Source organism: Photinus pyralis, unplaced genomic scaffold (genome assembly GCF_008802855.1).
Source record: "Photinus pyralis isolate 1611_PpyrPB1 unplaced genomic scaffold, Ppyr1.3 Ppyr1.4_LG10, whole genome shotgun sequence".
In the NCBI taxonomy this organism is placed as follows: Eukaryota; Metazoa; Arthropoda; class Insecta; order Coleoptera; family Lampyridae; genus Photinus; species Photinus pyralis.
In genome coordinates this window covers 19,896,461-19,920,797 of record NW_022170250.1, presented here as the reverse complement: position 1 = coordinate 19,920,797, position 24,337 = coordinate 19,896,461, and the positions used below count along the sequence as shown (strand labels likewise).

At 39.2% G+C, this 24,337-nt stretch overlaps 3 protein-coding genes and 1 long non-coding RNA gene across 6 annotated transcripts in view; 2 read left to right on the top strand and 2 right to left on the bottom strand.

Annotated features, from left to right (window-relative positions):
* Positions 1–24,337, bottom strand: part of LOC116161281 (synaptotagmin-7) — a 650,310-nt gene that overhangs the window by 406,381 nt on the left and 219,592 nt on the right. The gene's annotated exons all lie outside the window — the stretch shown is intronic.
* Positions 10,366–11,133, bottom strand: LOC116161304. The gene is made up of 3 exons (XR_004143392.1): positions 11,011–11,133; positions 10,601–10,950; positions 10,366–10,390 (listed from the first exon to the last, which is right to left on the bottom strand). It is a non-coding gene; the product is annotated as an uncharacterized LOC116161304 (long non-coding RNA).
* Positions 11,154–15,351, top strand: LOC116161275 (fatty acyl-CoA reductase wat-like). Its single transcript, XM_031474588.1, has 7 exons — positions 11,154–11,694; positions 11,747–12,141; positions 12,194–12,303; positions 12,353–12,542; positions 14,610–14,698; positions 14,747–14,927; positions 14,977–15,351. The coding sequence occupies exons 1-7, from the start codon at positions 11,443–11,445 to the stop codon at positions 15,320–15,322; spliced, it is 1,563 nt and encodes a 520-aa protein (XP_031330448.1). The 5' UTR covers positions 11,154–11,442; the 3' UTR covers positions 15,323–15,351.
* On the top strand, positions 15,494–18,160 carry LOC116161276 (fatty acyl-CoA reductase wat-like). Of its 2 annotated transcripts, none has more exons than XM_031474589.1 (7): positions 15,494–15,756; positions 16,158–16,406; positions 16,721–16,866; positions 16,917–17,026; positions 17,071–17,263; positions 17,310–17,401; positions 17,444–18,160. In XM_031474589.1, exons 1-7 carry the CDS (start codon positions 15,502–15,504, stop codon positions 17,947–17,949), a joined length of 1,551 nt encoding a protein of 516 aa, XP_031330449.1. In that variant the 5' UTR covers positions 15,494–15,501; the 3' UTR covers positions 17,950–18,160. The 2 variants fall into 2 exon arrangements, with proteins under 2 accessions (XP_031330449.1, XP_031330450.1); XM_031474590.1 differs by lacking the exon at positions 15,494–15,756 and adding an exon at positions 15,778–16,106.

The following is a 24,337-nucleotide window of genomic DNA, read 5'->3' as shown; positions in this document are numbered from 1 at the left end:
TTGGCAAGGTGCTTGGCCCTGTATTTATCGGTCTTGGCCCAGCTGTTGTCACCATTTCTAATTGGTGATACAGCTACGATTGGCGTATTAAATTTCTTTGTTGTCTGCCATACAGTGTGATCATCAGGGGAGATATTGGAGTTACATTCAGTGAAAGAATCATTGCGGGCTTTCCTTAGCGTATGGTGGAGCAGGTCTGTTATAGGAGGTTTTGTCTTATCTGCTTCTTTTTTTCGGCCACTTTTTTCTGACTCCACGCTTCTCCATGATAATATCTCGGAGATGGCAAGGAATGTTGTTGGTTTCAGGAGAGTTTTTTTGCTATTATTGATGTGGTGGCCTGTATTATAGTAGTTAGATGTTGAGTTGCTACCTCCAGGTCTTGGGGTCCTTTAATTCTAATTACAGGGTAATATTTGCGTCAAGTTGATGGTTACGGAAGTGGTCCCAATCCGTATTTTTACTACAGAATTAAGGGACTCCTTTGATTATAGGTAATTGTTGTGGTGATGGTTATAATAACTGGAGAGTGATCGGAAGATAAGTCTTGGTTAGCTTCTGTCTTTACATATCTGCTAGCTATACCATCGGTGGTTGCAAAATCTAATAAGTTTGCTATCTCATTTGGGTCGCTTGGTCAGTAAGTGGCTTTTCCAGTTGAGGTTGAAAGGTAGTTGTTTCTTTGAATATAACTATTCTGTTATAAATAAAATCGTAAAAATCTGTTGATTCTTAAGTAAAAGGATTTCTAATTCTTATATAGTGGAAACCTAGGTAAAGTAGCACTATTTAGTTTATGTTTCGTATCTTTAAACTTATATAAAATTCTTCTGTACGTATGTTTGTAACTCAACTCCTCCTAAACGGCTGCACGGATCTTGATGACATTTTTTATGGGTCGCTCTGTGTCCCCGAATCGTTTAGATTCACAATTGGTACCGTTCGGATTTTTTAAAAACTTCTTTTTTTCGTTGATGTCTCACTCTGCTATTTCGCGTACCGATCAATGCATGCGCCTAGTCACTTGAGCCGTATAGTTAAGTGGCCAAATAGAAAAACGACTCTGTTTCTTAGTTCTAACGGCATTTTATAAGCCATTTTGGCCACATGGTTTTTTAGATGAATCCGATTCTGGATGTTGCCAGGCCGAATTTTGCACTAGTTCACAAATACAGCACGATGGCGCCACTATATATTGTACTAGTTAGTATTAAATTGTTTTCCATAATTTATTACTTATACATATATACGTAAGAGTTGGTTAATTAACTTCATAGCTAGTTCGGAAAATGTAGGAAAATATATCTTGTGGTGATATATAGGGTGTCCCAAAAAAGCTGTGAATTAATTAAATTAGTGTTTTACATTTTCCTCGGCAAATTTTGTTTGTTATTAAATTTTGTACTTCTTAATAACCGTTGGTAAGTATTTAAGGTTTTTTCGTATTTTTTTCAATGAATTCAAATCTGCATTAAAAAAAATAAAACTACATCGCATTTTTCTAATGATAACAAAAATGTGACTTTGATATGGAACACCCTGTGTATTATTACATAATATGACAGGTTATTAAATTCTTTATAAAACACTATAGCAAAAATATTGTAAATAACCAACATTTTCAAATTATTGACGATCTCCTAGGACGTAGAGAGTTTATAATTTTGCGGTGCCTGTCCATCTGTCCCGAGATCCCGAGACATTAGCACGATACCTCGAAAACGAATAGACCGCCGATTATGATGAAATTTTGCATTTGGATTCTTTATCAGAGTTATAGATCGGAGTTCGTGAATTGGCAATGCTGTGCTCATGATGCGGTTGCCGGGGACATTTTGTACCATACATATTGTCTCGCAAATGCGATAAGAGACAGTGAAAAATCGAATGGTCAGACTAGTCCTCCTAAAAACTTGGTTTTAAATAAATTATGCTATGAACTAAAAGTGCACAAATATCTACAAGTGTCTTGGCGACTGCTTCAATCGTAAAAAAAATGAGCAGAATGATGAAGAAATTCCGTTAAAATTTTTGAACAAAATATAGGTAATACATTTGCCGTCAGAATGATCTCTATATTGTTACCGTGTTGTCTGTATAATGTACCCAATATATAAGTTTTGCAATTTTCTGTGCCTCCTGTATGTTTTTTTAACACTTCAATCCGAAAAACTAAGTAAAACGCGTCTGACATAAAAATTTATATATTTGGCCGCCATTTTGAAATTAGCCAAAAATCAGCTTGGCAACATCCGAATTCGGGTTCAGCAGACATTTTTACCCTTATAAATGCACGTTTCCAAAATGGCTCATTAAATGCCGTTAGACTTGCGATTTATTAACTATGGCCACCCAACTAGTACCGTGGTGATGTGCTTGCATTTTGTACGCTGGGTTTCCGTTACCATACCGGGTGAACATTTTAAAACCGAACATACGCAATTAACATGGCAAAAACCTTTTTTTGCAGATCGTTGCTCCCCATATTCTAAGAGGGTTTATAATGACACCAATCTAGTGCCATCCTTAGGCATGGGCCCACCGGGCCCGGGCCCAGGGCCCCCGGGTACGGGAGGCCCCGCAGCGTCATTGTATAGTACCTATTCAACAAATAGATTTAGCCTCGGATTTAGCGTAAGTAGGTACTGCTCTACCTGTACTCTGTATTCGCTATCCGTGGTTGTGTATCTCCAAGATGTACCGTTGTTTCGGGTGACCATTTATTGATGTAATCACAATATAATATCTTATTACAAAGGAAAATAAAATTCTATTCATAATAAAAAAAATTATAAAACCCTTATAAAAAAAACAGCAAAAGAAAATAGAATTTTTAGCGCATTTTTGAAAAAAATACGCTATTATATTCGTCATTGCTGGCAGGCCGGCTGTCCGCGTTAGATCTCCACAACTACAATAGCTAGAGATTTCAAATTTTCACTAAAAGCTTTCTGCTATAGTGTAGATGTGCAGGCATTAGTCTATTTTGAGTTAGATTACTTGTGAGATCGATAATTGAAGAAAATAATTTCGATATGGGTTTCGGAGGTACTATAATTTTACCATTAGATAGCGCTACCAGTATAAAAACTTATTATTTACTTTGCGATTTGTTTTACAAAATGAAGACGTACCGTCAATTGAAATTAAATAAAATTAATTATTTAACGCAGCCAAAATTACTCGTGAGATCGATAATTTTAAACTTCGTTAATAAAATACTGACCTGTATTACCAAAAATGCGCTTTAATCATGCATATGCTGATTTACAACTTGTTTCTAATTTTAGTATGATTCCTTTCTAAGCTCGATTTGGGGATGCCATACTTTTCATACTAGCTTTTAATGACAATTTATTATTTCTTATTTCTGTGCTCTATCCAGTACTTCGTCCGAGAAATCGCGATATTTGCGACTTCCCTGTACTCTTTCGTATTTATTTAGGCATCTCCCAAGTCATCCTGAAAATAACACAAAAAAATAAAGCCGGACCTGTATAAAAATTTTTAGGTTAGAAAAAAAGATTGAACATCGCGGTCTTTAAACAACATAACAAGAGCTTAGAAAAAAAATAATACGCGTCTCTAATATCTACCATGTGCTCTGCACCACACAAAGTTTACGTTATGTATCATAACTAAAATAATCCTTACCTTTTTTAAGTTTAATTTATTATTATTTTCATCCCTTTGATTAAGAAAAAAAACACATTAATGCAGCAAGCCATTTCCTCCCATTAGAGGCTTAACAGCGAGATTAAAATTTTTAGCTACTGGTAGAAGCTAGCAAGACCTGAACTATTCAACAATAATTACTCCTCGGGCTCTTGGCTACACAACACAATTATTAATTATTTACGTTAGTTACATTAAAAATGAACTACACACAACTTCTACATGACCGATAATTTTAATTTTATTTTTAAACGAAAGTTTTGTTGCAACGGAAAAAGCTCGAGACTAAAAGCATGATAAAATCGCGACAGCTTTAGCTGGAAAAGTTTTTCCAGGAGGCAACAAAATTTGAGTGCATTAAAAATAAAATTATCCTGATTTAAAACAAAGATCGAGTGTATTTTAGGGAAATTAATAAAAGACAGTACATTTCACAACCACTGTATATTTTACGCATTCCTATACGCATTTTTAACGCCGATAAAAAGCTAACTAGCTTTTAATCACTTAAAAAATCATCTGATTGGTTAGAATTTGAAACAACCACCAAGCTGATTGGTCGTATATTAATGGAGTTAAACGTTAAACGCTAAATTCTACCAAAAAGTATTGAATTCAACAAAATCTCAATATAACCTTACGGCAATAGAAAACAATGGGATCTAGAAGAATGAAGCCATAAAATTTTCTAAGACTATAAGGAAATGTTGACAAAATAGAATGAAATTCTGAGGAAAATGTGGAGGAATTCCGGAAAGTAAAAGGGTGTACTGTGAATAAAAATTGGGTTAATGTATGTCAATGCAAGAAATTGGTAAAATAAAATGAAATTATGGAGGAAGTGCAAGATAATTTTGGAGATGAAAAAAATTGTGCGAAACGAAAAAAAATTAAATTAGAAGAAATTGTTGGGAACAATGAAACTATGAAGACATATATATGGACAATTGGGGAGAATAGATGAAGTTTTGGAGGAGGATAAAATATACCAAGGAAATGCGGACACATTTTATAGAAGTAAGAGAAAATGCTAAAGAAATACAAAGAAAGTATTGAGCTTTAGGATGGTTGACCTTTTATTTACCTTCATCTGACTCAAGTAGAGATTTAATTTTATTTTTTGCGTCTTTAGGATGGAACAGAGCGTGTTAATAAATCCAATCTGCGGAGAAAGTATTTACATCTTCCGTGTGGAACACAAGAAACTAAAAGGTCAATTCTAAAAAAAGGGGCACTAAATTATACAAATTCAAAATAATGCGGGCTACATTTTTTACGTTGACGTTGTGGAACCTCATTCTAGTTAAAATGTGGAATAAAGCTTAAAAAATCTTTGATGTCAATTGAATATCAGACCTTCACTCTTAAGAATGGAAGAAAATGTGAATTTGAAAACCGTGCTTTGTTGTTGGGGGACAGTTTAAATGTACTTCACATATTGAATACTTAGCCTACAGTTTCCGCGGGTTTTGATTCCTTATCCATAATTTTTGTGTATTGCATTACATAGCACGATCGTTAGGCCCACCCTTAGGTACCTATGCGGCGAAAAAGGATTTCACATAATTTCATCCAAAAATGAGTGCCTATTCAATTTTAGAAAAACCTTGTTAGTGCTTTTTTGAGCATGACTTGTGCTTTATTACGTTTACCAAATCGGTTTTCTTTTCTCAATTATTGTACTCAAATTCGTGTAAATTATATGTGGAAATGGATTGGTCTCAATGTAGAAGTGTGGTATTTTGTTTATATCTTCAAATTCTACGTTTGTAACTCGGAATTCTATAGTGCAGTTTACGTTATGTGGTTTAGCTTACGATTTCCCGTATGATTTTTCGTCATTTGACTTTTGTTAGTGGTTGTTTTGATGGCTTTCTGTTTACGTTATACGATTTGCTACCAACAATTACGAATAAGTATGATAGGACCCGAAAACATGACAACTCGCAAGAGAAATCGTAAGCAAAATCACAAAACGTGAACCGCACTTTAGAATTCCGAGTTATAAACGTAGAACTTGAAGTTATAAACAAAATACCACACTTCTACATTGAGACCATAATCCATTTCCACATATAATTTACAAGAATTTGAGTACAATAATTGAGAAAAGAAAACCGATTTGGTAAACGTAATAAATAATGTCGGTAATAATTGCATTGCACCTGCACGCATTTCCGTAATTTCGGTATAATCCCTTATAAATATTTATATTCAATAATTTATTTAAATAATGTAAATTCTACACCTATCGCTTATACTCGAGCGTGTTTATTTAAATAAATAATTAGGAGGATGCGAATTCTTTACCGTCCGTGTTTATTCATTTATGGGGGAAAACAACCCCTAAGCGGCAAGGTTGATTAAATACAGGGTAAAGTAACGCCCACCCTATTACAACATGACTGTCACTTTCAACACTAATCTACTTATAATAACTTGTAACTGTAACACTTAGGGGTGTATTTGCTAAACTTGGTTTAAGGCGCCGGATGTAAGAACCTCAATTTAGTAAATGACTACGCCAAAATTTTAGCGATACTTAAAGAAAAAAGCAGTTTGTTTTCGCCTTTTATCGGCGTGTGAACGCATGGGAGAGAAGAAAAAGAAAGATTTAGGAAGAAGCCGAAAAATTATACCGTATTAATTGTTACTTGATGTTTGACTTAATAACGAATCAAGAAAGCCGCCATCGGAGTCTTTGGTAATTGGTTGTCGGCGCCTACATGCTACGTCAGCACTTTCAACGATCTTCAAAACCGACAATTAGGTGACTAAATGCTTTCAAACAATAATGATTTTAAGCTGGAAGGTATACATATTCAAAAAATCTTTTGTGGAAGGTACCATATAATCTTAATCAGGTTTTGATTTAACATTCGTCTATAATAACGTTAAAAATATGTGGTACCTGCTGTAGGTACCTACTCTTTACATTACCCACTCTGTTGGGTTATGCAAACGTAAATAAAACTTCCTTGTATCCTTACATATTAATTCTCGGCTTTTAGATTTTTTATAGTCTAAATGTGAATGCCCACCGGCCTATCATCGGCTATAGCTTGCTGTAAGATGCTTCGTAACGTAAATATACGGTATTTAGAACTAATTGGTATTTAAGGGTGTGTTTGTATTTATCCTTGAAAATCATTAAATACTACTAATCCTGCCTCTCTATTAGTCAGAAAAGTCAACAGAAGTACCACCGAGTACCTCAATTTTCACAGACCAGGATTTGTTGTCTTTAAGCTCTTAATTTAATATTTCGAAGGCGGAATTTAGAACTAGGTCTTTTTCTTACATAATGGCGCAAATTCAATTTGACGCATTCATAGCTGTTGATGGTTGCTTCTTTTGTCTGTATATATAAAGCACCCCAACGTCCCCAACCCGTGATTGTATCACGTAAATCCTTCAACCAAAATTACTAATAACAAAAAATTAATTTAATCGCAATTAAACGCCAATAATCTTTAGTTGTTTAATGGAATAGCTTATTTTCTTCTATGAAACGTATAACCACAAGATTTTTCCCATGAATGACTCAGCAGTTGCTACACATTATTGTCTTAAAATGAAATTCCGAATCGTTTAAGTTTTTTCGTCAAATCATTCGTCATGTTTGTTTTTAATAGAGCGTGTTTAAACAAACTGATTTTACAAAAAAATATTACATTAACAATTTCTTTAAGAATAACGTAGCGTAAAATAACGAAATGATCGCACGTTTGTTTACTTGTCCGGCGTCTGCAAAGGTATGAGAATCCATTCGGCTTGCAATTACCGATTATTACTGTACAGTACTCGTATACACGCAAACCTTATTAAAAGTTTGCATACTTTTCCCAATATTACGTATTCTCCCCGAATCAAAATTGAGGCTCAATTTGCATTTAAAAAAATGCATATTACACAATGACAAATGCGCGCGGGGAAATCATAATAGGTTAAAGAATTACCGGTGTGTAATAAATTTAGTGCCACAAGTGTTGTCCCCTTAGCGATCCCGAATTCTAACAATACAGCGATATGCAATAATGGATGTAATTTCACATGGCATTACACATTACAACATATGCCATCAAAGGTAGAGCATGTATTATAATCACATTAGATCGCTATGCAGCTTTTTATACAGTTGACGACGTTAATGTACGTTCGGAATGTGACTGCCAAGTACCACCTATTTGCAAGGTTCATTGATTTTATGTAATTTAGAACAGCTTCCTCGACGGTAATAGGGGCGCATCATTATATGGAAGCTTTTTTATTGTTTATCTTTTTATTTCAATCTTGATAGACTTTACTTCTGTTATCCACATTCGATTTCAGATACTGCACCAAATCTTTAATTCAAAATTTGTCAAACGAGTAGGTAGTCTTATCGACAAAAAACTTTAATTTACTTTGAAGCCAAAAGAGGAAAAGTTTGATATTGTTATCCACAGACTTCTGTTATATTGCTTGGTTTTATCATTGTTTTTATTATTTAGTAGTTTTTATTACAATCTACATATCCAGAATATAATAAGTAATACAATTATTGTCAACATTTTACAAGACATGTAGGGATCATCCAGTGAAGTCTCCCTTTGAACTATTTAATCATGGCATGACTAATTTTAAGTGAGGATGAAGTCTATTTAACCAATCGTTTATATTTCATTGTCTAGGCTGTAGTCACCGATTTTCAGTTTTTCAACTAGTCTCTTCGGATGGGCCCACAATCTTTTGTCTAATGTTCTGCTGAAGTTTTAACATTTTCCTTGACAATACGCACTTATAGGTCTCGTTATCCTTGTTGAGAACGAACCGTGGTGCATCAGTAATCATAGCTGGATGCCATAGGCCCACACAGGTTTCAAGATGATCTCAGTAAATTAGTAATTTATTTTCGAGGGCCAATTTTGAATTTCTTCGTGAAGATATGCTTTTGCCAAGACAAGCGTCTGGATGCCCAAATATTTCGTATTTATGGTAGGTTTCTAGTCTATAACTTTTGATTGAGAAGTCTGATCGAAAAAGTACGAATTGTTTTGGATTCTACTCACCAAAATTAATAAGAAAAAGTTTTTCCCGAGAAATTTTGGTGCAGTCGATTTTTGGTAAAAAAGGAAGGTTATACACTGCCTTTTTTTGAGCCCCGAAAAAAAAATTGTCTCAGATCGACCCGGAAAAAAATTTTCTTATAGAATGTGGCCTGTAGAATCCATAATTTCAAACAGTTCCAAGATTGGGCTACTAGCTCAAAAGTTACAGCCCTTTGAATTTTCTTTCGAAATTGGTTTCTAGTCTATAACTTTTGATTGAGAAGTCTGATCGAAAAAGTACGAATTGTTTTGGATTCTACGCACCCAAAATTAATAAGAAAAAGTGTTTTCCCGAGAAATTTTGGTGTAGTCGATTTTTGGTAAAAAAGGAAGGTTATACACTGCCTTTTTTTGAGCCCCGAAAAAAAAATTGTCTCAGATCGACCCGAAAAAAAATTTTCTTATAGAATGTGGCCTGTAGAATCCATAATTTCAAACAGTTCCAAGATTGGGCTACTAGTTCAAAAGTTACAACCTTTTGAATTTTTTTTCGAAATTTGTTTTTTGTCCGTAACTTTTTATTGAGAGGTCTAATCGAAAAAGTACGAATTGTTTTGGATTCTACGCACCGAAATTAGTAAGAAAAAGGGTTTTCCCGAGAAATTTTGGTGTACGCGATTTTTGGTAAAAAAGGAAGGTTATACACTGCCTTTTTTTGACGGCCGAAGAAAAAATTGTCTCAGATCGACCCGGAAAAAAAAATTTCTTATAGAATGTGGCCTGTAGAATCCATAATTTCAAACAGTTCCAAGATTCGGCTACTAGTTCAAAAGTTACAACCTTTTGAATTTTTTTTCGAAATTTGTTTTTTGTTCGTAACTTTTTATTGAGAGGTCTAATCGAAAAAGTACGAATTGTTTCGGATTCTACGCACCGAAATTAATAAGAAAAAGTGTTTTCCCGAGAAATTTTCGTGTAGTCGATTTTTGGTAAAAAAGGAAGGTTATACTCTGCCTTTTTTTGAGGGCCGAAGAAAAAATTGTCTCAGATCGACTCGGAAAAAAATTTTCTTATAGAATGTGGCCTGTAGAATCCATAATTTCAAACAGTTCCAAGATTGGGCTACTAGTTCAAAAGTTACAGCCCTTTGAATTTTCTTTCGAAATTGGTTTCTAGTCTATAACTTTTGATTGAGAAGTCTGATCGAAAAATACGAATTGTTTTGGATTCTACGCACCAAAATTAATAAGAAAAAGTGTTTTCCCGAGAAATTTTGGTGTAGTCGATTTTTGGTAAAAAAGGAAGGTTATACTGTGCTACCCCTAGCACCACCATGGTAACCCTTGCGAAAGTGTAACTGAATCTTCGATGTACTGGGGGATATTTCATACTCCCTGGTACTAGGTTCCTCCACAATACCAATGAGCGTTCAATGCTCTCATGATAGTGTGTGGAAAAATACAGCTGAATCTTTCTTTCCTGAGGAGTATACCACACTCTACGAGACCGCTGTTTTGGTGCGATGCTCCTCTCTCCTCTGCTAATTCTACCCCTTCTTGGTGATTAAAGTAGCACCGGGCGGTCTGGGGGGTATGGAATACCCCCCAGTATACGAAGATCCTATTACCCAGTGATGAGTAAAGGATGGTTCTATACTTCTGGCTCATTGATAGTAAAGTATGACTCTACAATTAAAGTATGACTATAACTAAGAGGATCACTTTTTTTACTGGTTAGTTAATTATTTTTATTTATGATTATGTACGATAATAAGTTTTTTATGCAGCATAATACCCAAAAAAGTGGCCTCTTTAATAATATTTAATAAAAACTAATAGTTGCCCTCCCTTGACCATGTAGAAGTACGCCACTGACCACAAATTTAAGGTACTTACCTAGATTCTTTTTATAATTTTGGATAACACAAAAAAATGCTGTTTTGAAGTCATCCACCCTGTATAATCCTTTGTAGAGAGTGGAGCATCCGATACCGCCCCTATGACGTAAAATAAACGTTTTCGATTATTTGTTTGGACCACCAATTTCCAAAATTTTTTAATTAGCGCTTCCTGTTTTTCAGTCCGTCCATCTGTCTGTGCCACAAATTATACTGCAGATCTCAAGATGTCACCAAATTTATGATTCCAACACGTTCATTGGTGGAAAATAATCGACGGAAATGTTTCTTAATTAACTTCAAAATCTTCGATTTGCCATTGCCAGTTGTTTTTTTCAGTGTCATGAACTGTAATTTAATAATTAATTGCGCGTATTGCTCTTTTTCAAAGTAATGGGTTTTACATACGCTTAATTAGCATAAACGGTTTTCCCTGATTTTTCACGGAAACGGATTATTTTGCAGAGTCGCAAAGTAACCGACAGGCATAATTCACGTGAGCAAAGTGCGTTTTTTCTCTCTAGTGCATTGACGTAATTAGGTGAAGTACGCTTACCCGCTTAACCAGTTTATTGCAAATTGCACCTCATCGGTTCAAGGATCGTCTACTCTTAATTAGTGAGGACCGATTTTCGTTAAGTGTGTTTTGGTAATTTTCCCTTCGCGGTGATAACGCAGGCAATTAGGCGAGATTTTTTTCCAAATTTTCTTGATTATTGCTCCGTCGCGAGGTTGGTGGGGGAATCTCAAGTACAAAGAACAGCTGGGTTTTTCTTTTTTGTTGAAAATGTGCTCAGTTGTAGGATAGCGGGCGAGGTACCGAGATTCTTTTAAAAAAAAATGACCATGACGCGCGAAGGTGGCGACATCACTTACGCGGATATGGTGCAGACCGTCCCCGAGAAGTCCAAAATTGCCCAGTACTTTTCGGGCGGTCACGTCTTCGTAACAGGCGCGACGGGCTTTTTGGGCAAGCTCATCACGGAGAAATTGCTGCGTTCCTGCGGCGATTTGGAGAAATTGTATCTTCTGATACGCGAGAAGAAAGGGAAGAAGGTCGCCGATCGGGGCGCGGAAATCTTCGACAATGTCGTAAGTACCCGGCCCTCGAAAGGGGTTCAAAATTAACCGCCGGCTTGTGCAGATTTTCGAGCAGCTCAAGAACGAACAGCCCAAGTTCATGGAGAAGGTGGTCTTGGTCGCGGGCGACTGCATAAAGCCCGAGCTTGGATTGGGCGGTGATGACAGGGAGACGCTGCTGAAGAACGTCACCTGCGTCTTCCACTGCGCCGCCACCGTCAAGTTCGACGAGAAGATCCGCACGGCCGCCTACATCAACGTGAGGGCCACCCGGGATCTCGTCAACATGGCGAAGCAGATGATCAATTTAAAATCGTTCATATACATTTCGACGGCCTACGCCCACTGCTGCAGGAAGGACATCCAGGAAGTCGTCTACGAAACCCCAATCACCGGGGAGAAACTGCTGACGCTTGTCGACACCTGCAGCGACGACTTCCTCAACAAGGTCACACCAACGTAAGTAAGACCGCCCTAATTACACCCCCCATGTTAACGCAAACGGTTACAGGCTCCTAGGCGAGTGGCCCAACACTTACGTGTTCACAAAGGCCGTCGCCGAAGAGGTCGTCGGAAGCAGCGCCAGAGGATTGCCGATCGCGATCGTTCGCCCTTCCATAGGTACCTACAAAACCGACCGTCGTCCACCTCTAACGCCGTTTGTTTACAGTGGTGGCGACCGCCAAGGGCCCTCTGGCCGGTTGGATCGACAACATGTACGGCGTGACCGGAATCACGGTCGGCATCGCCTTGGGGTTGATCCGCACGCTGCACTGCAAGAAGGATTGCGTAGCCGACATCGTCCCCGCCGATTACGTGATTAATAGCGCGATCGCGGCCGCCTGGAGCATCGGGAACAAGTAAGTGCGCACTTGTTGTGTTTGCGTCCGTAGAAGGTTCCGTAAAACTGGAAGACCTCCACGAGTACGGCGACCTGGTTTAATTGTCTTTCAAGTTGTTTGCATTGCGATGCGTTTGAATTGTGTCATTCTGCGTCCTTGTCGTTTAATTAATTGCCAGCGAAATCGACGTTTGTCAATCTCTTGGAAAACAACCAGGGCGTCATTACACCCAGGTGTAATGTTCACTTTTTGAAAGCACTTTTCCCACCGAAGCCGTTTGCAAATGGTTTACCCCAAATGCAGTGCTGCCTCTTTACACATTTTTAAAGAACTACTCACGAAACCGATGCCGATAGTGCCTTTTAGTGCTGCATACCCCCCCCCCCCAGACCCCCGGTGCTACGTTCTCTGTAGTACACAGAAGAGGACCTCATATTCTACCCTAACAACTTGTCATACGAGTCCTGAGAGACAAACTGATCGCGGAAGAAAGTGTTACCGGGGGGTCTGGGGGGTATGGAACACCCCCCAGTACACACGACCGTTCGATTGCCATTTCCAGAACACTACCATAAGGAGGTACTGAGATTTATAGGGAAAGGGTTGTGAAGTCCTTCTTAGTGTATGGTTCTGAACCCACAACTGTAGGACTGTATGGAATATACCTATATGGACCCATGTAAGATAGAAAAAAAGGTAACAACTGCTTATTTTAGATATTTTTACATCGAAACCCGTGACGTAGTCTAAAAAATTGTTGAACCAATGATGGCATTTTTAACTGCAAACGATAACGCAAAGCATTTCATTGACAATGAATTAATTAGGTATGTCGAGACCCCGTTTTTTTTTTTTTTTTTTTTTTATAGAGGTTTGGGAAACCTTTTATAGGCTGCCCCGCTCGGCTCTATAGCGGGGGGTGTGTGGGACTCCCTTGAGGTTTACCCACTAAAACCCTATCCTCTCTAAGTTAGGTGACGTCGAGGGCCCGCCGAAGCATTCTCGCTCGAGAGGTAGCTCGAAGACAGGTGGTCGTCTCCGGTTGGTAGCCTTAGTGGCCTTTTGGCCCTGGGGGTATTCGTGTGACTTATGTATTTTTTTAACAGCAACAGAAGGGCAATCACATTCTAACATTTCATTGACGTCGATCAGTTATTAATTCAGATTTCAAATACTCGCTTTATCTCATTTTGTGACATGTACATTCTCGCCCCTCACTTTTGGCCCTGGGGGTATTCGTGTGACTTATGTATTTTTTTTAACAGCAACAGAAGGGCAATCACATTCTAAAATTTCATTGACGTCGATCAGTTATTAATTCAGATTTCAAATACTCGCTTTATCTCATTTTGTGACATGTACATTCTCGCCCCTCACTTTTGGCCCTGGGGGTATTCGTGTGACATGTATTTTTTTAACAGCAACAGAAGGGCAATCACATTCTAAAATTTCATTGACGTAGATCAGTTATTAATTCAGATTTCAAATACTCGCTTTATCTCATTTTGTGACATGTACATTCTCGCCCCTCACTTTTGGCCCTGGGCGTATTCGTGTGACTTATGTATTTTTTTTTAACAGCAATAAACGGGCAATCACATTCTAAAATTTCATTGACGTCGATCAGTTATTAATTCAGATTTCAAATACTCGCTTTATCTCATTTTGTGACATGTACATTCTCGCCCCTCACTTTTGGCCCTGGGCGTATTCGTGTGACTTATGTATTTTTTTTAACAGCAACAGAAGGGCAATCACATTCTAAAATTTCATTGACGTCGATCAGTTATTAATTCAGATTTCAAATACTCGCTTTATCTCATTTTGTGACATGTACATTCTCGCCCCTCACTTTTGGCCCCCGGGGTATTCGTGTGACTTATGTATTGTATTTGTACCGTCGTGTGTACTGGGGAGTATTCCAGACCCTCCGGTGCTATGTTCCCTGGAGTACGGAGAAGAGACTTAATAATCCTTCCCCAAACATGAGAGTAGTGAAGGATAGACGTTTTGTGGAAGAAAGTGATGATGATACTCTAAACACCGCTTTACCCTCGTTGTTTATAATTAATCTTCTTCTTGCAGAGAGTCTATGAACAAGGAAATTACTAACGATAACAGCGAAGTGTCCGTATTCAACTACGTGTGCTCCACGCAGACGACAATCACCTGGCGTAAGTATTTGACGCGGTTAACCGATCTTTGTGACTGACTCGTTACAGGGGTATGGATGGAATACTCGAAGCACTATTTGAAGCAGGTACCATCGCCTCTTCAACTCTGGCACCACTTCTTCATCCTAAACTCTAACTATTTCATGCACGTCCTATGCGTTATACTCTTCCACTACATACCCGCCTACGTCGTCGATTTTCTGGCGCTCTGCATTGGAAAGCAGCCACTGTATGTCGGGTTACATTTTTAGAATCGAAAGTGATAGGTGTACTTTCAGGTTGGTCAAGGGATACCAAAAGGTCGGAAAGTTCACCGACGTCATTTCGTACTTCGCGGTCCGCCAGTGGGACTTCACCAATCAGAACACGCAGAGTCTGTATCAGCGTATGAGTCCGGTGGATAAGGAGACGTTCGGGTTTGACCTGCGCGAATTCGACTGGGACTCCTACTTCTACTCGTTCGCCCGTGGAGGGCGCGTCTACCTTTTGAAGGATCCGATCGACACGTTACCACAGGGGAGAGTGAAATACTACAAGCTTCTCGTTATGCACTATGCTTTAGTTGCGTTTGTCTGCGCGGCGTTTTTGGGTGTTTGCTTTTGTATTCTAAAGCTTTTTTTGTAAATTATAATAAAGTGTAGAATTGTACTTGATTATTGCCGGTGACCACCCTGTATAGACTTAAGGTTAATGCAATCTGTAACTTTATCGAACGATGGAAATTCAAATTCAATTGTTCTCTAACGGAGGTGTCGCGAATTTGCATACAATTCCGGTCAAGTTCGCCGAAGCAGTCGTACGCGATGGACGTCCCGGAGAGGGAAGGCGGCGACATCACCGCCGCGCACATGGTGCACCAAATCGCCGAACCCAGCCAGATCAGGCGGTGCTTTCGGGGCGCCACCGTTTTCGTGACGGGCGCGACCGGATTTTTGGGAAAGTTACTCGTCGAAAAGCTGCTGCGTCTGTGTCCGGATGTCGAAAGGATTTACGTTTTGATGCGAGAAGGGCCGAGCATGTCGTGCGAGGAGCGGTTCGAGCAGTTTTTCGAGAGCGAAGTGAGTATTTCGGTTAAATGGGCGTCGATGACCATTTCGGGGAAATTATGATGAAGCGACGGGGGTTGAAACCACCCAGTATTCCAGAAACCCCGCTAACACCTTCTAGAAAGCGTTTAAAGGGGGTATGGGATAACCCCCCCCCCCGCAAAAAACGAAAATGGCGGTGACCATTTCGGGAATAAGGGGTGGGAGTGGAACAACAACCATCAAAGATGTAATACTCGATACTGGGGGGTCTGGAGGAGTATGGAATGTCGATGACCATTGTCACAATAACCCTTTCCCTATAAACCCCAGAACTGCCTTCTGTTGGTAAACGAGTATATGCCAGACAACCCCTAACATATGTACGAAGTATAAAAAGATGACCAGAGAGAATAATGAGCCCCAAATTTCAGTTGTTCAATCGGCTGAAACGCGAGAACGCACGAGCGCTACGGAAAGTCTCGATGATGAAGGGAGACTGCACGCTTTCCGATCTCGGGATGGACGACGTCCACTTGGAAATTCTTCTACGCGATGTGAACTGCATTTTTCATTGCGCCTCGACGATGAAACTTAACGAGAAACTTTCCACGGCCAGCTTGACCAACATCGGTGCGACCAAAGAGCTTGTAAAGCTAGCGAAAAGGATGCGTAATCTCCAAGTAAGTAAACTTTCACGTCATCATTTATCATCCGAAAGTCGGCTTCTGCAACGACATCTGCAATTCGTTTCTTCAGTTAACAAGTCCTTACAGTAGGTCGTTTGTTTGCGACTTGTGTTCGGTCAAGGACAGTTTAATTAAACGCGCTAGCTTATTTTTCGCTACAAAAAAATCGCCGTTAGAGAACAAAAGGGGATTAAACTTGATTGTTGGAATACGTAACTCCGAAATTAGTGTACGTGCTCTTCTAACCTCACATCATGACGCTTCACTTGCTCTCAAGCATCGCAAAATACAAAGTAATGTTGTCACAGTCGATCGTTTACATCTCAACGGCATTTTGCACCTGTTCCAACAAAGAAATCAAAGAAGTCTTTTACGAGCCGGCAATGACGGGAGACGACTTGCTGACACTCACTGACATACTGAAAGGGGACGTACTGGATGCCATCGCTCCCACGTAAAACTCACCTCCATTATCTAGGTGCAAACTAACGACACACATTGCAGATTATTGGGGGCGTGGTCAAATACTCACACATTTACCAAAGCAATCGCGGAGGATGTCATCCGTAGAGAAGGAAACGATCTACCCATCGCGATAGTACGGCCATCTGTTGGTAAGTTTCGAAAGTGGCGCACAAATTACTTAATGTCATTTCAGTGATCGGCACGGTCAAGGAACCAGTTGCCGGTTGGGTGCAAAACCAGAACGGCCTAGGCGGCGTGATCGTGGGGGTATCACTGGGCTACATCCGCACTTTACGGTGCAAAATGAGCAACGTCGCCGATATGGTGCCGGCTGACCACGTTATCAACTGCATGCTAGCCGCCGCCTGGGATATATCCATGCGAAAGTAAGTCGACCAACTTCCAACTCGGTAACTAAAACCAAACTTGCAGAGGCTCCAATATTAACCTCGAAATCCCCTTGGAAAATTGCGACGTTGCCATTTACAATTACGTTAGCACCCCCGAAAAACCAATTCGATGGAGTAAGTTCGAAAGATGTGACTCGGGGTAAAGGTGTGCTTTAGGTACATGCACCGACCTGGCAATCCACCACTTTCTCCAAATCCCACCGTCTCGCCAAGTGTGGCACGTGATATTTGCGCCGAGATCGGGCAGATTCGCTTACTCGCTCCTCCACCGCCTCCTCCACCTCGCTCCCGCAGCGCTGATTGACGCTTTCGGCCGTTGCCTCGGTCGGAATTACGGAGCGTTAAAGAAATACGGCAGCATCGGCGACGCGTTGAGTGGATTCGCGCGCTTCACCGCGAGAGAGTGGCGCTTCAACAATGACAACACCCGCGCACTGTGGAGGAAGATGAACGGTGAAGATAGGAGGCTCTTTGAATTTAGCATGGAGAGTCTGGATTGGGATCTATACTTTCATACCTACGTGAGAGGGCTGCGAGTCTATCTGCTCGGGGACCACCTCGAGACGATTCCCAAGGCCAGAGTTAGACGTCAGAAGTTGAAGACAATGCATTACTTTCTCTTGACCGTCATCGGTCTCATAGCATTGTTGTTATTGTATTAAATACGCACTCATTTTTTAAAATTTGCCGAACTTTATTACAATTTTTATGTTCTCTTAACTGTACATACTTAAAATTATAGAATTCGACATTCTCAGCAGAAAGCAGCTGGAATTCACCTACCAGATGATTAAAGATCAAATGATTAGGCTCATTTCGGGATTCAATTCCCGAATTTTTTAAGCATAGAGGAAAATAAACATTGAATATTTATTAGTTTTTCTGGGAGGGGGAGGGGGCCATTTTATAAATGAAGGGAAATTAACATTGTGCAAGCATTGTGTACGTCACTGATACACGTATGTATTATACGTATATATTACGTATTTTAAATTGTAACGTACGCGATATCTTTATCTTTTTTCTGTGATATACTTTATAGAAATTTACTTGCATTATTTACGTTTATATTTACAATTTCTCATCTGTACTTAGGCCTGTCTGCTCTTTGATGAGAAATAAATCTATTATTATTATTATTATTATTAGTGTAGGGAAGTGAACATTAAATTTTTCTGTGTTTTCCTAGGCGTGTGGGTGCGAGGGTAGTTTTATAAGTGTAGGAAATTAATTTTTCTGATTTATTGGGGAGGGGGGGGCAACTATTTGGTTCAAATTTGACAAAGGGCCCTTGCGACTAATCACCATATTGTCTGATTGATGGTGAGACTTCAAAATTTACCGCAACACATGCACAAGGAAAAGTCAAAGCACTCACCGATTACTCCTTCAGGATCGAGATGGTTCGGCGGACAGCAACCACGCGCTCCTATAAACACTACGCGACCAAGGAGACGAACACTACATACACTGAAAGTTCTCGTCTCTGTCTATGCGACTGTTGTTTATAGAAACACTACTACACACTTAAATATCCTGAAAGAGAAAAACAAGAATTCGACATTCTCAGCAGAAAGCAGCTGGAATTCACCTACCAGATGATTAAAGATCAAATGGTTAGGCTCATTTCGGGATAAAATTCCCGATTTTTTAAGCATGTGGGATAATAAACATTGAATATTTTTTTTTTCTGAGAAGAGAGGGGGGGGGGTCATTTTATCAGTGAGGAGAAATTAACACTACATTTCTCTTTGTTTTCCTGGTAGAGGGAGTAATTTTATAAGTGTGGGGAGAACTTAAATTTTTCCGGGGCGAGGGGGGGGGAGGTATTATATAAGTGAAAGAAAACGAACTTAAAATTTTTATTTGTGAGGGAGGTATAGCTAATAAAAGGTGCTCGTTTTTTTTTCCCGCAAAAAATTCGAAATACGCAGCTAACGTGCACAAGAATATGTCAAAACACTTACCGATTGCATCTTCAGGATTGAGATGATTAACACTGACACTACACTAAATACGCGACCGAGTAGACGAACACTACGCAGACGAAAAGTGCTCAAACACTTCTCTAATTACGCGACCCGGGTGGCGGGGGTTGGGAGTTACCCATTGCAAAATATTATATAAGTACATGGCAATAAGCTTTATATTTTTCCTTGTTTTCCGGGTTGGTGGCCGGGGCGTCAATTTTATGGGCGTATTGAAACGAACATTAGGTACATCTTTCTTTGTTTTCCAGGTGGAGAGGACGTTATGTGTAGTGAAATGAACACTAAATTTTTCTTTTAATCCTGGGGGGGGGGGGTATAGCTAATGTGTTCAAAAATGATACTGTGTTCTATCGTTTAATCGCCATGGTCAGATTAATAGTGATCATTTTTCAAATTTACCGCAACACATGCACAAGTAAAGTCTAAGCGCTCACCTGAATGTCTCCTTCAGGGTCGAGATGGTTAGACGGACAGCAACCACAAGCGCCTACACGCACTACGCGACCTAGTGGACGAACACTACACACACTGAAACTGCACAAACTTGTCCCTATCTACACGACTGGTTACATAAACACTACTAAACACTAAAGTGCTGAAAGAGAAAAACCAGAATTCGACATTCTCAGCAAAAAGCAGCCGGAATTCACCTACCATATGATTTAAGATCAAATGATTAGGCTCATATATAATTACTATATTCCACATATATCTATGCTTCAAAATGGAACTGCAAACTGCAAGTAGAAAATGAAGCTGACAATGAAAAATGAAGCTGAAAGTGAAAAATGAAGCTGAAAGTGAAAAATGAAGCTGGAAGTGAAAAATGAAGCTGAAAATGAAAACTGCAAAATCTAGAAAATGGAAACTGAAACTGAAAATGGAAACTGAAACTGAAAATGAAAAATGAAACTGAAAATAAAAAATGAAGCTGAAAGAGAAAAATGAAAGCTGCAAAAAATCTACAAAATGGAAACTACAACTGAAAATAAAAAATGAAGCTGGAAGTAAAAAATGAAGCTGAAAGTGAAACATGAAGCTGAAGGTGAAGAATGAAGCTGAAAGAGAAAAATGAAGCTGAAAATGAAAGCTGCAAAACGATGCTAGAACCTAAAACAGAAAACTACATGCTGTAACTGCAATACCCACAAGATGAACACCGACGCTGAAGGTGATGCTGAAAATATAATATGGAAACTGAAATCGGAAATTAATTCGGAAACAGCAACTGCAGGTTGAAAGTAGATGACGCCTTAAATAAAGTTACTAACTAAAAGTGCTTTACAAAGCGAACAAAACTTTTGCTGAAAATCAAAGGGTTACGCAACATTGAACACATGCACAAAAAATTGCGAAAATAGGTACTCACCGATTGCACATTCATAATCGAGATGGCTAGGTAGACAGCAACTACACACACACTGGCACAACGGATACTCATACTACACTAAATACGCGACCGAGTAAACGAACACTACACAGACGAAAGGTGCTCAATCACTTCTCTAATTACGCGACCCGTGTGGCGGGGGTTGGGATTTTTTCATTGCCGAATATTTATAAATGCATGGCAATAAGCTTTATATTTTTCTTTGTTTTCTGGGTGGAGGGGATGTTATTAATGTTATAAGCTTATAAGTGTAGTGAAATGAGCACTAAATTTTTCATTTAATCCTGGAAGGGGAGGGGGTATAGCTAATGTGTTCAAATTGATTGATTGCTTGATAGTGATCATTTTTCAAATTTTCCGCAACACATGCAGGAGGAAAATTCAAAGCACTCACCAGAATTTCTCTTTCAAGGTCGAGATGGTTCGACGGACAGCAACCACAAGCGCATACACACACTACACACACTGAAACTGCACAAACTTGTCTCTGTCTACACGATTGGTTATAGAAGCACTACTAAACACTAAAGTGCTGAAAGAGAAAAACCAGAATTCGACATTCTCAGCAGAAAGCAGCTGGAATTCACCTACCAGATGATTTAAGATCAAATGATTAGGCTCATTTCGGGATTCAATTCCCGAACTTTTATGCAAGTGGGAGAATAAACATTGATCATATCTACATCTCGAAATATGTACCTAAAATGCACTAGAATATGACAAAGCACTTACCGATTGCATCCTTCAGGATCAGGAGGATTAGGCGGCAGACAGCAACCACTCACAAGTACACTGATTAAGCGACCGAGTAGACGAACACTGTAGAGACTAAACGTGATCAAACACGTCATTGATTGTGCGACCCGGGCAGGGAGGGGGGGGGGGGTTATTCCATTGTCGCATATTGTACAAGTGTAGTGGAATGAACATTAAATGTTTCTTTGTTCGCCTGGGGGATGAGTGTTACTTCATAAGTGTGGGGTGATGGGCGTTACGTTACATTTTTCTTAGCTTTCCTGTAGGGAGGGGGGGGGGTGTAGCCAATGTGTTTCCACATGACAAATGGTCCCTGCGATCATCTCTATGATCTGATTGATAGTGTACCTTTTCAAAATTTACCTCAACACATGCACAAATAAAGTCAAAGCACTCACCGGAATGTCTCCTTCAGGGTCGAGATGGTTCGGCGGACAGCAACCATAAGCGCCTACACACACTACACACACTGAAACTGCACAAACTTGTATCTGTCTACACGACTGGTTATAGAAACACTACTAGACACTTAAGTGATAAACGAGAAAAACCAGAATTCGACATTCTCAGCAGAAAGCAGCTGGAATTCACCTACCAGATGATTTAAGATCAAATGATTAGGCTCATATATAATTACTATATACCACATATATCTATGCTTCAAAATGGAACTGCAAAATGGGAAATGGAAAATGAAGCTGAAAAAGAAAAATGAAGCTGAAAATGGAACCTACAAAATCTAGAAAATGGAAACTGAAACTGAAAATGAAGCTGAAAGAGAAAAATGAAACAAAGAGAAAAATGAAGCTGAAAGTGAAAAATGAAGCTGAAAGAGAAAATCTAGCTGAAAATGAAAGCTGCAAAATCTAGAAAATGGAAACTGAAAATGAAACTGAAAATAAACAATGAATATGAAAATGAAAGCTGCAAAATCTAGAAAATGGAAACTACAACTGAAAATAGAAAATGAAGCTGGAAGTGAAAAATGAAGCTGAAAGTGAAAATAAAGCTGAAAATGAAAGCTGCAAAATCTAGAAAATTGAAACTGAAAATGGAAAATGAAGCTGAAAGTGAAAAATGAAGCTGAAAGTAGAAAAATGAAGCTGAAAGAGAAAAATGAAGCTGAAAGAGAAAAATGAAGCTGAAAGTGAAAAATGAAGCTGAAAGTGAAAAATGAAGCTGAAAGTGAAAAATGAAGCTGAAAGTGAAAAATGAAGCTGAAAGTGAAAAATGAAGCTGGAATGGCGAAAGTAGGTACTCACCGATTGCATATTCAGAATCGAGATGGCTAGGCAGAAAGCAACCTCACACACACTGGCACAACGGACACTGACACTACACTAAATACGCGACCGAGTAAACGAACACTAGACAGACGAAAATTCCGCAAAGGCGTATCTGATTACGCTACCCAAGGGTGGGTTGGTGGGGGGTGGGGTTTATTCCATTACCGAATTTTTATGTGTGGTAAAATGAACATTGAATTTTACTTTCAATCCGGGGAAGGGGGGGGGGTAAGTATAGCTAAATGGTTCACAAATGATACAGGGGTCTCGCAATCAATCGTCATGGTCAGATTGATAGTGAGAATTTTCCAAATTTAGCGGAACACATGCACAAGAAAAAATCAAATCACTCACCGAGAATTCTCCTTCAGGGTTATCTTGGTTCAGTGGACAGCAACCACAAGTGCACAAACACACTACGCGACCTAGTAGATGAACACTACACACACTGAAACCGCACAAACTTGTCTCTGTCTACACGACTGGTTATAGAAACACTACTAAACACTAAAGTGCTGAAAGAGAAAAACCAGAATTCGACATTCTCAGCAAAAAGCAGCTGGAATTCACCTACCGGATGATAGAAGATCAAATGGTTAGGCTCATTTCGGGATTCAATTCCCGAGCTTTTATGCAACTGGGAGAATAAACATTGATAATATCTATATCTCGAAATACGTACCTAAAATGCACTAGAATATGACAAAGCACTTACCGATTGCATCCTTCAAGATCAGGAGGATTAGGCGGCAGACAGCAACCACTCACAAGTACACTGATTAAGCGACCGAGTAGACGAACACTGTAGAGACTAAACGTGATCAAACACGTCATTGATTGTGCGACCCGGGCAGGGAGGGGGGGGGGGGTTATTCCATTGTCGCATATTGTACAAGTGTAGTGGAATGGACATTAAATGTTTCTTTGTTGGCCTGGGGGATGAGTGTTACTTCATAAGTGAGGGGTGATGGGAGTTACATTTTTCTTAGCTTTCCAGTAGGGGGGGGGGGGTGTAGGCAAAAGTTTTCCACATGACAAATGGTCTTTGCGATCATCTCTATGATCTGATTGATAGTGTACCTTTTCAAAATTTACCGCAACACATGCAGAAGGAAAATTCAAAGCACTCACCGGAATGTCTCCTTCAGGGTCGAGATGGTTCGGCGGACAGCAACCATAAGCGCCTACACTACACACACTGAAACTGCACAAACTTGTCTCTGTCTACACGACTGGTTATAGAAACACTACTAGACACTTAAGTGATAAACGAGAAAAACCAGAATTCGACATTCTCAGCAGAAAGCAGCTGGAATTCACCTACCAGATGATTAAAGATCAAATGATTAGGCTCATATATAATTACTATATACCACATATATCTATGCTTCAAAATGGAACTGCAAAATGGGAAATGGAAAATGAAGCTGAAAAAGAAAAATGAAGCTGAAAATGGAACCTACAAAATCTAGAAAATGGAAACTGAAACTGAAAATGAAGCTGAAAGAGAAAAATGAAACAAAGAGAAAAATGAAGCTGAAAGTGAAAAATGAAGCTGAAAGAGAAAAATGAAGCTGAAAATGAAAGCTGCAAAATCTAGAAAATGGAAACTGAAAATGAAACTGAA

What these genes read in the sequence shown, in the direction of transcription:
- LOC116161275 (XM_031474588.1), top strand. Translation starts at nt 11,443, where the DNA reads ATGACCATGACGCGCGAAGGTGGCGACATCACTTACGCGGATATGGTG. An exon ending in CGGAAATCTTCGACAATGTC is followed by an intron (nt 11,695 to 11,746) that starts GTAAGTACCCGG and finishes CGGCTTGTGCAG; the next exon opens with ATTTTCGAGCAGCTCAAGAA. An exon ending in TGCATTGGAAAGCAGCCACT is followed by an intron (nt 14,928 to 14,976) that starts GTATGTCGGGTT and finishes GTGTACTTTCAG; the next exon opens with GTTGGTCAAGGGATACCAAA.
- LOC116161276 (XM_031474589.1), top strand. Translation starts at nt 15,502, where the DNA reads ATGGACGTCCCGGAGAGGGAAGGCGGCGACATCACCGCCGCGCACATG. An exon ending in AAAGGATGCGTAATCTCCAA is followed by an intron (nt 16,407 to 16,720) that starts GTAAGTAAACTT and finishes ATGTTGTCACAG; the next exon opens with TCGATCGTTTACATCTCAAC. An exon ending in CTGGATGCCATCGCTCCCAC is followed by an intron (nt 16,867 to 16,916) that starts GTAAAACTCACC and finishes CACACATTGCAG; the next exon opens with ATTATTGGGGGCGTGGTCAA.